At 44.3% G+C, this 13,284-nt stretch overlaps 1 protein-coding gene across 5 annotated transcripts in view; it reads right to left on the bottom strand.

The window, feature by feature from the left end:
* Window positions 1-13,284, bottom strand: part of TLE1 (TLE family member 1, transcriptional corepressor) — an 88,760-nt gene that overhangs the window by 23,856 nt on the left and 51,620 nt on the right. For all 5 annotated transcript variants that reach the window (XM_055310529.1, XM_055310530.1, XM_055310532.1 and 2 more), the window contains 6 exons: window positions 8,676-8,792; window positions 6,221-6,274; window positions 5,536-5,688; window positions 4,286-4,430; window positions 3,090-3,280; window positions 1,393-1,469 (listed from right to left, as the gene is read on the bottom strand). In XM_055310529.1, coding sequence (XP_055166504.1) covers window positions 1,393-1,469; window positions 3,090-3,280; window positions 4,286-4,430; window positions 5,536-5,688; window positions 6,221-6,274; window positions 8,676-8,792 — 737 coding nt within the window. The remainder of the gene's footprint in view (window positions 1-1,392; window positions 1,470-3,089; window positions 3,281-4,285; window positions 4,431-5,535; window positions 5,689-6,220; window positions 6,275-8,675; window positions 8,793-13,284) is intronic.

Raw genomic sequence — 13,284 nt, 5'->3', positions numbered from 1 at the left:
AACAGACAAGAAATACCCATTACATGCCCGGGGGCATCCCAGGCTGGAAGCAGAGGGGCATACCCAAGAGAATACACTACCTAGCAGTTCATGAATTTTCAAGAATGATTTGCAACACTGTCCCTAATCCTGGTCTTCCCTGGGTCTAGCGTGTCACCATAAATTCTTAACATCTCTTCCGGTTCTTAGTGTAGACAAAGTCTCATTTCATCATGAATCAAATTACCATGAAATAGATATTATAATACATGTAAAATCGAGTCATGGGAATCTGCTTTCCAAAATGCAGGTGATGGAGGTAAGGAATTCCGTTTTTCCTCATGCCGCTGGTTTATTTGAAAAAAGGCTCCAGTCAAAATCACACAAAGATGACCAGGTAGTTGAATGGACCACTCAAATTAATGTAATACACAACATGCAGCAAACGCATAAATAAAAGCGGAAAGCAACCACACAAAGGTAGAACAGTATAAGAAAAATAAACCGAAGGTCTGTGACATGTACCCCTATTTGGAAAAAATCCAAATTGTAAAGGCCCTACAGAAAAGCAGAGTATGTGCTGGGAGGTAAGACAGATATTCAACCCGCCTCAATATTTCAATTTTGCTTTGTTATGAAAATTAAGAACTTTAGGAATTCTTCAAAATCACATTTCTAATACTAACATATGGAAAGCCAAGTGATTTGAAAGGATACCGAAAGAATAGCCAATGGGGCTTTTCAAATTCTGAATGCTGTTTTGCCCCTTCAATTTATTTATCTTGCTTTCCCACAAAGCCACTCTGCATTTTATAGTCTAGGACCTCTCAGAGTGAAGCACGCACCAAACTTTATGGGGTGCAGGGTGGGGGCGCAGGTGGGCGGGGAGGTTCCAACTTCAAATGCTGGCATCCAATAGATGTCACAACTACCCTTCATACACCCCTAGTTTCCACTCAAATAAGAAAAAGTATAGCACTGAGCCAGGGACAGGGACAACATGTTTCAAATTTCTGAGATTTCAGGAGTTCATGACAGCTTATTACTGCCCACAAACACAGTCCTGTTGAAAATCTCCAGCAGCTGACCAAAGTTAAAGCAGAGCAGCTTTCCGAAGAAGGGTCAAGCAAGGAGGGCCAACCACCCCCAGTTCTTGCCTCCCTCTAGGTCCCAGCGACAACAGCTTCTCTCCAGAAATAACTAAATGCATGAGATCACCCATAGTGAGAAAACACAGGCATGACACCTACAAGGTGCCTATTTATAGAAAGTGTTAACACTCCTCAGGAAAAGACACTAGAAATCTCCTTGGAAACGTCCAAGCCTGTGCTCCCTTTGGAATTCTAGTCTGCTAATAGCCATGACTAAGTAATTGCCTTTAAAACAAAACTGAGGAGAGTTGGAGGTACTTACGGTTTCCCCCCAGGGATTCCTGCCAGGTTGGGAGGGATTGTAGGTACTCGCATGTGAGGGGGAGGATCAAACCCAACCTGGAAACAAGAAAGAAGACATTAAAGACTCAGTTCATACAGAGTAGGCACTTTGTGAACATCTATAGACTTCTCACTAGAAACTCATAGACCTCCAAAGCCACATAAACAGGAACGGTAACATGTGCTAATGCTTTTCAAAAGAAAAATTAGTAATAGAACCACCTGTAAATACAACAGGCCACACTTCTTTTTGGGTTGGTTGGAGTGTGGTCTATCTGTACATCGAGAACCAGCTTCCCATAGTAAAGACTTCCTGTGGACCTGGGATATCCTGCCTTCCCCAAAAGGTACAGAGAACAGTACGTTTGTCTGAGTCAGGATTTCTTGACCTTGGCACTATCAATGTTTTGAGCCAGATGGTTGTTTGGGGCTGTCCTGGGCATGGCAGATGTTTTAGCACCACCCTTGGCTTCTAGCCTCTGCGTACCAATAGCATTCCCCACTTCTGATCCATGGTGGTGGTCGGGGGGAGGGGCAAAATCACCCCCAGTTTCATACCACTGGTCTAATTTACTGCATAAACATTCATGGATTCTCTAGGTTTTTTTTTTTTTTTTTTTTTTTAAGATTTTATTTATTTGACAGAGAGAGCACAAGCAGGGGGAGTGGCAGACAGAGGAAGAGGGAGAAGCAGACTCCTCCAGGAGCCTGGGATCATGGCCTGAGGGGAAGGCAGACGCTTCACCAACTGAGCCACCCATGTGTCCCTGAACGTGACATATCCTAAACAGCCAAGAGAAATATATAGGGACTTCTATTTGCTACAGGTTATAATCTATTAGCTTTCCCTGATCCAATTGAGGATTATAATCACTTTTGCCCTTTGCGGTCAAAAATGAGGCTATTCACATAGTGGTTAAACCCTGGACAAGAAGATGGGCAAGCTGGCCCAGAGTTCAGCCACTTCTGCTTTCTCTCTGCTGCCCTGAGATCACTGCTTACACCTGAGTCACACTGTTGGGTTTAAAGAATAATATAGGCACGGAAAGAAAAAGTTACACCTTCTCAAATATTTTTTCCTAAGAATTAAAGAAGGAAAAAAAAAAACTTCAAGAAAATGAATGAAAAGGCTTCTGTGAGCTACTTGAGTCATTTCATTGCCTTCCAAAAAAAAAAAAATCTACTTGGGGGGAGAAAACCAGATGTCCCCTGAATCGCGAAAGTAACTCCTAAACACTGCCTTGTTTCATCCACAAAAACAGTAAACCAAGAAGCGCCGAGCCCTAACTTAATGAAGCAGCATAGTGATGGTGGCAGGCGGGGCGCAGTGGGGACACTGGGGCTCTGTTTGGTGAGCAGGCGCAGGTGAAGGTCCAGATCCTGGCTCACCTGCCTGCCGGTGCACCCACCTGCCCGCCCACCTGTGGCATCTACGATCGAGGAGTGCCCGTAGGCCACCACAGCAACGGCGGCGGGGGTCCTGGCCCTGGCTCACCTGCCCACCTATGCACCCACCTGCCTACCCACCGAGTACCCATCCGTGGCACCTACCATTGGGGAGTGCCTGTAGGCCACCACGGCGGCGGCAGCAGAGATCCTGACCCTGGCTCACCTGCCCTCCTGCCCACCTGTGCACCCACCTGCCTGCCCACCTGCATGCCTGTCCGTGGCACCTACCATTGGTGAGCGCCCGTAGGCTACCACAGCAGCGGCAGCAGCGGCAGCGCTCATCTGCGGGGACATGTTATGCAGGCTGGCGTAGGCGGCGCCGGGGCTGGTCAGCTCGCCGTTCATGCCGGCGTGGGGTACCATCCCGAACGGGGCGGGGTATGGGCCAGGCACCGCCAGTGGCGTCCTCAGGCCGGCCGCTGCAAGGAAGCACAAGATGTGCAGGATGTCACTCAGCCGGCCGCTGTGGTCCAGCCTGACCATCAACTCCAGAGTCACCTCTAGCGCCATTCACAAGGGGTGAGGACAAGGATGATGGCCTGGGTGACATAGGGGGCGGTCATCACCACCCACTCAGCTGAATTCATCTCCAGGGAAGAATGAACCCCAGGGGAAGCACTGTCCGTGCACTTTGTCCTTGGCTCCCCAGCACTGGGAAACCAGGCAATTAAAATTAATAAACTGCACTATTGTGCTCGATTCACAGAAGGTAAACCAAGGCACAGGGCACTACCTGTTTATCTGACTTAATCTCAAAATTAGGTTTTGGTAAAATCCAAGATTCCTCCTAGAGTCTAAATTTTCATTCCCTGCTACCTATTCCAAAGGAAGACCTGACTCTGGATTCATGACTGAAACCAAAGCATGGGTTTAGATGGAATCTTCTAGGGCCTATTTTCGTCTGGGGCCAAGGTGTTAAAGAAGATTAAGTTAAACGTTACTAATTTATTCATGGGCTGGAGACTCCGTGAAACCCTCCCAATTTCTAATGACAGACCACTGATTCCTGAGGGATATACCAGGAAAAAAAATGGCCAACTAAAAAGTAAGCAAGAAGCACACTTGGGCGGGCAGTTTTGGTATTGGTGAACTCATTAATGCAAGTGATAGTTTGGTCAGGAGCTTATGTGCAAATAATTATTGGAAACTTTATTGAAGTCCCTGGAATTTGGATTATTTGTGGGGAGGGGGTGGTGGTGGTGGTGGAGCCAAATATAAACAGTCGGAGACCGAACAGGGTGCAGCTGCTGAAACCTAAGGACAAACATCTGTTTCTTATCATGGCTTTTCAGGGATGGGAAGGAGGCGGGCATTGAGTGTGTTTCATATTCATGGGGAAATGGCGTCAGGAGTGCACACACAACGAACCAAGCCAGGAAGGGGAAACGCAAAACAAAGCACAACAAGAGGCAGTGTTGCTCTACCCGCTTGGTTAACGAGGGGGTCCATGGCTGGAGGCTTGCCGAGGCCTGGACGGAGTCCTGGAGTGGCACTGGTGCCCGGCGTTGGCATATCGCTCCGAGGCGTCGGTGTGCTGGATTTCAGAACAGGCGTGCTGGCTTTTTCATGCTGGTATCATTAAACAAATTAAATGAGTATTATTTTTAATCCAAGCCATATTACACAATTTATCACAACAGCAGCTGGGACACTTGGGCACCTTCTAGCTACTCCCTCAGCCAATTTTCATAAATCCACACAATGTTGACAGCATTAACTTGTGAGCGAGAAATGTTGACCTTTCCTCTTCCTGCCAGAATTAAAACTCTAGCTAGAGACACAGAACATGATCACACTTCTTCCTCCGCAGATTTTATTTTAAAAAGTATTTTTCCATCAGGCATGTGGACTTTGGATGTGGGCCAAGTCAGAACGATGACCACCCAGAGAAAAATCCCCAGGCACTTCAGAAACAAATGGCTGGGTCACTGAGAATGTCAGAGGGAGGATCCCTCTTCTAATCTTGCCTGTTAGTGGCAGTAGGATTGAGACTATTAGTGAGAGGCAGCAGGGCCATGGATTTGATGAGAAACAAACCAGCATCTCAAAGGCAAAAGCCCGAGGAGTCCTGTCCCTTTGAGAGCTGTGTGAGGTGTTAAGCACCACCGCCCATTTGCCTACATAACAGATGTTGACCTCTAGCGCAGAGGCCATCAGGGGTGTGGCAGTAACAGGGTCATGGGGCACCATCCTCTGCATCTCATCCATTCCTTTAAATCCCAGTCTGAGGAACACTGTGGAGAAGCCAAGAGCATGCATGGGCTAGGGAGAGAGACCCTAGCTCCCTCTGGCCTTGGATCTGATGGGCTGTATAAACTTGGTAGGCTCCTCAGACTTTCTTCCCCATAGGTGACAGGGATAATGCCCAGGAAGACTGTATAAGCATCACACGCAGAGCTGTTATGGCTCAGTTTTTGTGGGTTAAGAGATGACATGCTCCACGTTATTTGTTGAATGGTTGAAAGTAGGAACAGGCAAAGAGGCTCTGCCCTCCCTGAATCAGTTTCAGGCCTCTTGGGGCGTGACCACTTGAGTACATTCCCATTCTGACTCCCAACCCAATCCCAACATGCCCCAACACAATGGGTCAGTTGAAAATAAGGTACTAAGGGTCCTCTGAACCACAAAGGAAAATAAACTGCTGAACAGGCAGGGGACAGCTCATGGGACCTACCAAGCTCATTTCTTTGGATTTCAAAGAAGTGGAGCTTCCTGAAGAGGCTGTGGACGCTGGGCTGCTGGAAGCATCTTTCTTCAGCAGGCGGTTTTTGTCGATCCCGTTTTCCCTGGGTGAATGGGCAGGGCTTGCTCGTGGAGAAGAAGGGTCCTCAACAAGCATAAGCAAAGCTTGTGTGATTTCACTTATAATGAATGGACCTTGCGCTTCACAGATTCTATTTCCACACTAATTCTCTATATTAAAGGAGGACCCTTTAAGTCCTTTAGATCTGGAGCACTTGGGAGTGTGCACCCTGACTAGCAATGTTGTTATAATTAACAGAATTAACAGGATGGCATTTGCAAACACATCCATGAAGACAGCACAGAGGGAGAAAACATCCAAGAACAATTCTACCCTTACTCATGTTCAGACACTTTTCTCAGGAATGAAAAAGGCACCAAGCCTTTTTCCCAGGGCACAGGAATGAAAGGGGCACTAAGCACCCAACTTACGAATCCTAAATGACTGGGAAAACAGATTTTTTTAACAAAAGTTCGTGTCAGATCACTATTGCTCCATCTGTGAACCACCATGAAGTTTCTAAGGTGTAAAGTTGTGAGAAACTAAAATAACATGGCTCACTTTCTGTTTCTCATAAGTCACTCTGAAAATAAAGTTTGAGAAAATGAGTGGCTACCTCATTAGACACATCCACAACTAAGTTGTCATCGCTTTTGTCACCATCGCTGTCCTGGAAAAAGAAATTGTAATGCCATTTATTAAAGGGTTAGAGGCCCAGTTAAATTTCTATAGTTCTTGGTAGCAGGCAGACCGAAAAATGGCCCAGGACATGCCTATAGGTTCCCTTCCAGACTGCGAGGCAGAGTCACTAATATTTCCTTCCCCTGTCATCTGATGTGGTCTACCCAAAGCCCCAAGCAGAAATTATTGCAGTGACATGCCTGCTATAGATCATACTGGTGAGGGCAAGTTGCAAACATGGGGTGCATAGTAAGAGCTCAATAAATGTTTGCAACAGCTGAATCTCTCTTATAATTTGAAACCCATGCATGTCCTTCCATCAGGGCTCTTTTCCCACGGGATGTCAAATTAAGAACACAATTTCATGTCATTGCTTTAGGTATATCATCCTGAAGATAGCCAACAAATCTTGTGTTCAGAACACAAAAATGGGGATGCCTCGGTGGCTCAGCTGGTTAAGCATCTGCCTTCTGCTCAGGTCATGATACCAGGGTCCTGGGATCCAGCTCCGTGTTGGGCTCCCTGCCCAGTGCGGAGCCTGCTTCTCTCTCTTCTCCCCACTTGTGTTGTCTTGCTATCTCTATCTCTCTCTCAAAAAATAAATAAAATCTTTAAAAAAAAAAAAAAAAGAACCCAAAGATGGTGGTAAAAAAATATAAACAAAATGTTTTCCCTTTTAGAAAAAAACTTATAAAAATATTTCACATAGTGTACAAATTGGCAAAAAGTAGCAAAGAACTCATTTATTATAATGGGACTATGAAATTGAGTCCTTAAGTAGCCTATAATTTCAATCTTAGCTGTGTTTCAAATCCTGCAAATGTGAACCTTCACAATACAGTGTACACTGGTCAATACATCACCCTCAACTACCTATACATTTGGACATACTTTAAATGAGCAGGTTATAAAACAATAATGTAGAGCTATGGATTCTAGATCACTTACTACTAAATATCTACCTGGGCCTCATGCACAACTCAAAATTATATTACTGGCAACTTCCAAATTTCTACATGTCATGGACCTTCTGAATAGCTTATTAACAGTTGATGCCATATATAAAAGTACCTGCTAGGACACTGGCTGTAGGCAAAGGTGAGGGGCAAACGTGTGCCACAAAAAAAGTTTGGACTGGGATGGGGATAACCTACACTCAAAGTTCTTGTAATGTTATCATAGTGCAAAGGATGGACCAATATAAGGGCCTCGGCAAAATATCCACTCCTAGGCCCTCAGTATGGGGATCCTAGCACAGTGATGAAGAGCATGGATTCTGGAGTTAGACTGCCCCCAGGCTCCACCACTAACTCTGACCTTGGGCAAATCACTTCTAAGCTCTGTGCTTCAATTCCTTTATCTAAAATAGAGGTGATGGTACTGAACTCCCTGAGTCATTTTAAGAGTCAGATGAAACAATTCATGTAAAAACCACAGAGTACCCAACATTAACAAGCTGTTGCTCAGAAACTACTTCCCACTGTTAGCTGTTGGCCTGAACCAGCCAGCAGGAGGCAGAGAGGCCCAATATGTAAACCCCCATCTAGCCCCATCTCCACCAGAGATGGACACTTCTTCTATAAGCAATGGGAAGTGGACTTGTCCAGCATTCTACTCTCATAGCATTCCTGAGAATGTGTCCATCTTGGAATAGACACACTCAGAGATACACAAGAAAACTCCCAAGTCATCTACCAGCTGCAATGTTTATGACCCTCAGACTTGAGCCAATTGCCATTTGGCTTGGTTTGCTCTCCTCAAGAAATGTGGTTCCAGCTAGATATGAGTCAAGAGCCCTTCCTCCACAGTCACGCGTTCTCAATCTGCCGGGTCTGACTCTCCAAGGTTTTTTCCATTGTTATCATGGACTTAACATGACCAAAGTGCTAGCTGTTCAAGAGGACGAACTCTACTTCAAGATTGAATATGAGTCTGAAGAAGTCAACAGAATAGCAACCAAAGAGGTATTTTTGTGACACTAATTGTTTTTACCCTGATTATTTTAGCAGGACAGGCTACCAAAATTGCAGGGCCCAGGACAGATGAAAATGCAGGATTTGAAGATGGTGAAAGCAGAGCATTAAACCAAGGGCAAAGACTCTTTAAAAGCAGACCCTGTGCAAATGCATTGGCTGTATGTCCATGAAACAGGCCCCGAACACTAGTATCCCCTCTTGTGAGGAACTTAGGCAGAAAGCCTAAAATGTACTAGTGAGTCTGGCGGAACATAGTTTATAGCTCTAGAGGGAAACAGTACCCTTATAAGAATTTATCCTCTTTACAGTCTTATTTAAAGGGTGTGGAATTATCACTGAGATCTTAGAGCTTGTAGGCTCCCTTAGAAGGTGAGTAAGCAAACAAATACTGTTTCAAGTTCTTTATTTACTTACATAGTGGCTGGAGTCCTTATCATCCACCTTTCTTTTTTTGATGTCATTGGGAAATTCAGGCCCATTTCTGCGTTTATCTGTGCCCCTTAGACTGTCTGGGACCAAGAGAGAATTACTCTGCAAGAAAAAAAAAATAATCAAAGATTCCTTGCCAGGTCTCTTTGTACACATAAAAACCCAAACTGGATGTGACCGCGGTTTTAGAAAGGTGATACCTACACAGTCTTTCATTCCATGTAATTCATCTCGGCTGAGGACTTTGATGGCAAACATTTATAGAGGTTCAAGCACTTAAAAGGGAGACCCTGACTATGCAATTAAACCATCCAGAGCCTGGTGGATCCTTCAGGCCCTACTCACTTTAAATGCTCTTGCATCCTTTTTTCTGTTAGAGAATCGGGAGCTTGCTGTTTACATGTGGATGTGTTTTTATTCTCTCCTATTGTGATTTCCTGGTCAGGAATATACATGGCCTGTGAGCAGAACCTGAGATTATTCTATCAGATGTACTCTGTGACTAACAGTCAATGTGTGCCCCTCGAAAAAGACACACAGAGAGCAGGTGGGATTAACAGCAGGGCTTCCTAAAAGGCAAATCACATTTTCCACAGCAACAATGAAGGAACTCCTTTGAATTCTTTTAATTCACTGTTGAAAATTAAGATTTGGTTTTCCTCGCCAACAGCACTGAAATTTAAGACCCAAAGCGAGTATTTCAGCCAGTGAATCTTCAACAGCAAGGCCAGCCCCGCTGCACAAAAGCAGGAACAAGGACTAATCTTTTCTACCAGCCACACATGATACTTTCATTCCCATGTGCTGAGTACGAACTGTTGACCCAAAGAAAACAGGCATTTTTAGATATTGGGGGGGGGGGGGTCACATGATCTGACATCCCTTCAATTCCCATCTCCCCTTAGGCTAAGGCATCAGAACATGTTACAATGAGTCCTTTTAAGTACAGGATTAGCATATGCAAGGGGGCAATTTGTTCAGTGATATGTTAGTGCCTTGAAGGAGCCATGCAAAAATCTTCCACACAAAGCAGTTAACTTCAATTTCCCGAAGATGTTGGAAAACTACCAGGGTGATGTCCAGGGCCAACAGACAATTGTTACCTTTCTCCGCCACAATTTAAAAGAGAAGGGGCTGGGGGGAAACCTTTAAGTTAGACCACCTCTAATGTAATGGCATATACCAGAAGCAAAAAATTTAAAAGCCAGGGGGGACAAAGGGTGGGGGGAAGAGGTATCTTTGCTCTTAACCAGCCCAAGGTAATCAGCCAGGTGGCTAGGTGTCAGAGTTCCCTCATGAAACTGTGGACCCCACCATGGGAGCATTCCCAGCTCAACCACACACAGGAAGAAACCAAAACTGGGAGCCAGGAGGCAATCTGAATCAGCCTCTTTGCCCACTGCAGGGGCTGACACTGAAGTGAGCTGAGCTTTGATTCATGACCATTCAAGCTACACAAATGCAGGAGGTTTACATAAAAGCAGAGGGAGGGACTCATGCAATCCAATACGGGGTGGCTTAGAGTAATGTCTTTAGCACAGTGTGTGGGGCTGAAAGGTGAGCTGGCTGGATCCCTCTACTAATTACCGTGGTAAATGTCTGCTAAAAACTAACCCCTCCGACCCAGACCCACTGGCTGATAGGACACAGGAGACTTCACAAAACTCCTCAAAGTGCTAATGTGCACTCCAAAAAGGTCAGCCACAGAGTGGAATAGCAGCTTGTGCTCGTCTGTAAACAGTGTCCAAATACACCTGCCTGGGTCCTAGATTTTATCAGCATTCAAAATCTCCTTGTCCAGACTCTGATCAGATGCGCTGGGGGCAGCACCAGAGAGCACTCAACTTTACATTTAAACCAGTGCCCAGAAGAATGTGGCACAGCCTTGGTGTCCATTGGCAACTCTAAAGTTAAGGATCTCTCTGCAGGGTCACCTTCAGAGCCTTCCTGCTGTAACCAGCACCGGGCATCCAAACCACTCAGTTATTCAAAGATAGCTTTTTAACGATTTTATTTATTTATTTATTTATTTATTTATTTATTTATTTAGTCAAGTGGTACTGTAAACATAAAGGTAAACTAAGCTTCTGTTAGCAACAATGCAATTTCTGTTAGAAACAGTAACATTTCTATAGTTGGACCTGTAAGTCTGACAAGCTTTGAGGCCTCTGCTTCTGCATGTTAGAAGTTACTGCTGTAATTCTCGCTTGAACGGCTTAAATGAGGCCTATCATCTGAATAGGTTTTGAAAAGCTCTGGAAGTTCCTATAAATTCGGATAGGGCTAGTAATTAGCACTGCTACTTATGTGAAAATTGGCTTCATTCAAAATGGCAGACTCAGACAAGTTACAAAACACAAGTCTCATCATACCTTTGATGCAGTAAAATGGATTCAAAACAAGGCAGCAAAGACTGCAGGCAGGGAAGGCGCAGAGGAGCGACAGTCAGGAGCCAGGGGGTAGCTGGTGCATGGGACAGCACTGCCAAAAGTGGACCACTTCCTTTTACCCTTGTTCCCATGAACCCAGTCTTCTTCGTGGAATGTCCCCAACATCTTCCAGCCCTGATGCTGCTTTCATTGTTGTTCCTGATTTAAGCAAATAGTTCCAGCCTAATGAACTTCACTGTTGGCAATAACAGCTGCTTTGGTTAACTACTGCCTAGGTGACCCTAATCTTTATGATTCTCTCATGCACTCCCCAGAAACCCAAAAGTGACTTCACAGGTATTATTACTGGATGTCTCATGATACCAGAAGTTTGTTTTTCCCTCATGCTCTGTGTTTTCCCTCACACACCAGTTTGTGTTCCTTATGACCCATCAGTCATACTGATGGCCATTATGAGCCATTTTATATGCATTTTAAGAATAAAGAGATTATACCTGGGTACTATCATTTGGATCTTTCAGAATTTATCTGGATTCTATCTTGATTTGTTAGATCTGGACTAGAATAAGATAGCTTCACATTGAATGTTAGCATTTAATCAACATCTAGGAGGAAGCCATTTGCACAAGAATGAAACTGGGGTTGCTTCAAGTATTTTTTTTTTTTTAACTTGTGCATCAGAAACACAGAAGGTAATTAGGGTCACACGTCTGAAGAGGCCAAAGCAGCCTTAAAAGACTTCCCTGTTCATCCTCTTCACTCCCCTCCTTTTATCTGGAGGCTGCCCAGAGAGGGGAGGCGATTGACCTAAAGTCACCAAGCTCTTCACATTAAGTCAAGGCATCTCTGCTCCCAGAGGAGCGATTCTTATACTCAATTTATAAACATAAAATACTGGCCCCCCACATATTTATCACTTAAAAGTCACACTGGCTCTTTAACCATTTAACATTCTCATTGGACATAATAATGCCTAATGCATGCTGCAGGCTTTTTCTCTGACCGCCTCCCAAGCTCCCCAAAAACCACAGTCTCTCTCTCTCTCTCTCTCACACACACACACACACACACACACTTGGTTTTATGACACCAAACGAAGACACACATACACTTGGTTTTATGACACCAAAGACCATAAACCTAGAACAAAGAAATTACATTCTACATTAAAATGACCTGAAAAGTCCCAAATGTCTGCCTTTCCATTCCTGAAGCCTGCCATTCATAATCCAAGATGCACAGCAGAACAGGCCTCAGTAGAGAGGAACAAGTCATCCAGAGACCCACGGCACCAGTCCATGTGATGACAGTCATGGCCGATGGCTGTTCTGCAGACATAGCTGCCACCAGACTTCTCCCAGAGTCCGTATTTTGAAAGACTTTAATCTACCAAACAGCATTCATCAAATAAAGTTCATTTTCAAACATTTAATCTGCCAAATAAATATTTAATTGTGAATCAGAGGGTTTTTTTTTGATCAGCATGAGATCTCATGTTACCACATTGACTGATACACTCTAATTCTAGCCAAGAAACTCAATGTTTTATTCACCTTGCAGCTGGTGAAATTTTAGTGTCTGCCAGAATTTTTCAAAAACGATAATTACTGGGCAGATTTCTATTACAAATGTCCCGAGGTCTGGGATTTTTGAGACTGTGTATGTAAGTCTCCCTTTGTTTTAAAATTGTTTTAACTAAACAAAATCATTTTATTTACTTTGTGTCTTCCACAAGAGCTCAAAATTGGACATTTATACCGCCCTCAGGGGAGATTACAAATCTGAGCAAATCAAGGTCTGAAAACACATTGACTTCAAAACAAACGAAAATTCTACAACCATAATGGCTTTCCATACCTTATGTGTTGCACACTTATGGGAACAGAGCCAAGTAAAATGATAAAGGGAAAGGTATATCTGACAAGTCTCTGGAGAAAAAGGATCTCCGTGGAAAGCTGAGTACCAGAGTTAGAAAGAGGGTCCATAAGACCTGTTAGCCTCACTGGTATGACTGTCTCTCCATTTGTAGGTTAACTACACATGAAATGAATAGATGAGACACAAGGACAGAAAACATGTACCCCAAGGGAACACTCTCTCTTCAAAAAAACCTGGAGAACATACTTTTAAAAAAGATTTTATTTATATGTGAGAGAAAAAGAACAGAGGAAGAGGGAGAAGCAGACTCCCCACAGAGTAGGGAG

Source organism: Nyctereutes procyonoides, unplaced genomic scaffold (assembly GCF_905146905.1).
Source record: "Nyctereutes procyonoides isolate TBG_1078 unplaced genomic scaffold, NYPRO_anot_genome, whole genome shotgun sequence".
Lineage (NCBI taxonomy): Eukaryota > Metazoa > Chordata > Mammalia > Carnivora > Canidae > Nyctereutes > Nyctereutes procyonoides.
This window is presented reverse-complemented; position numbering and strand designations above follow the sequence as displayed.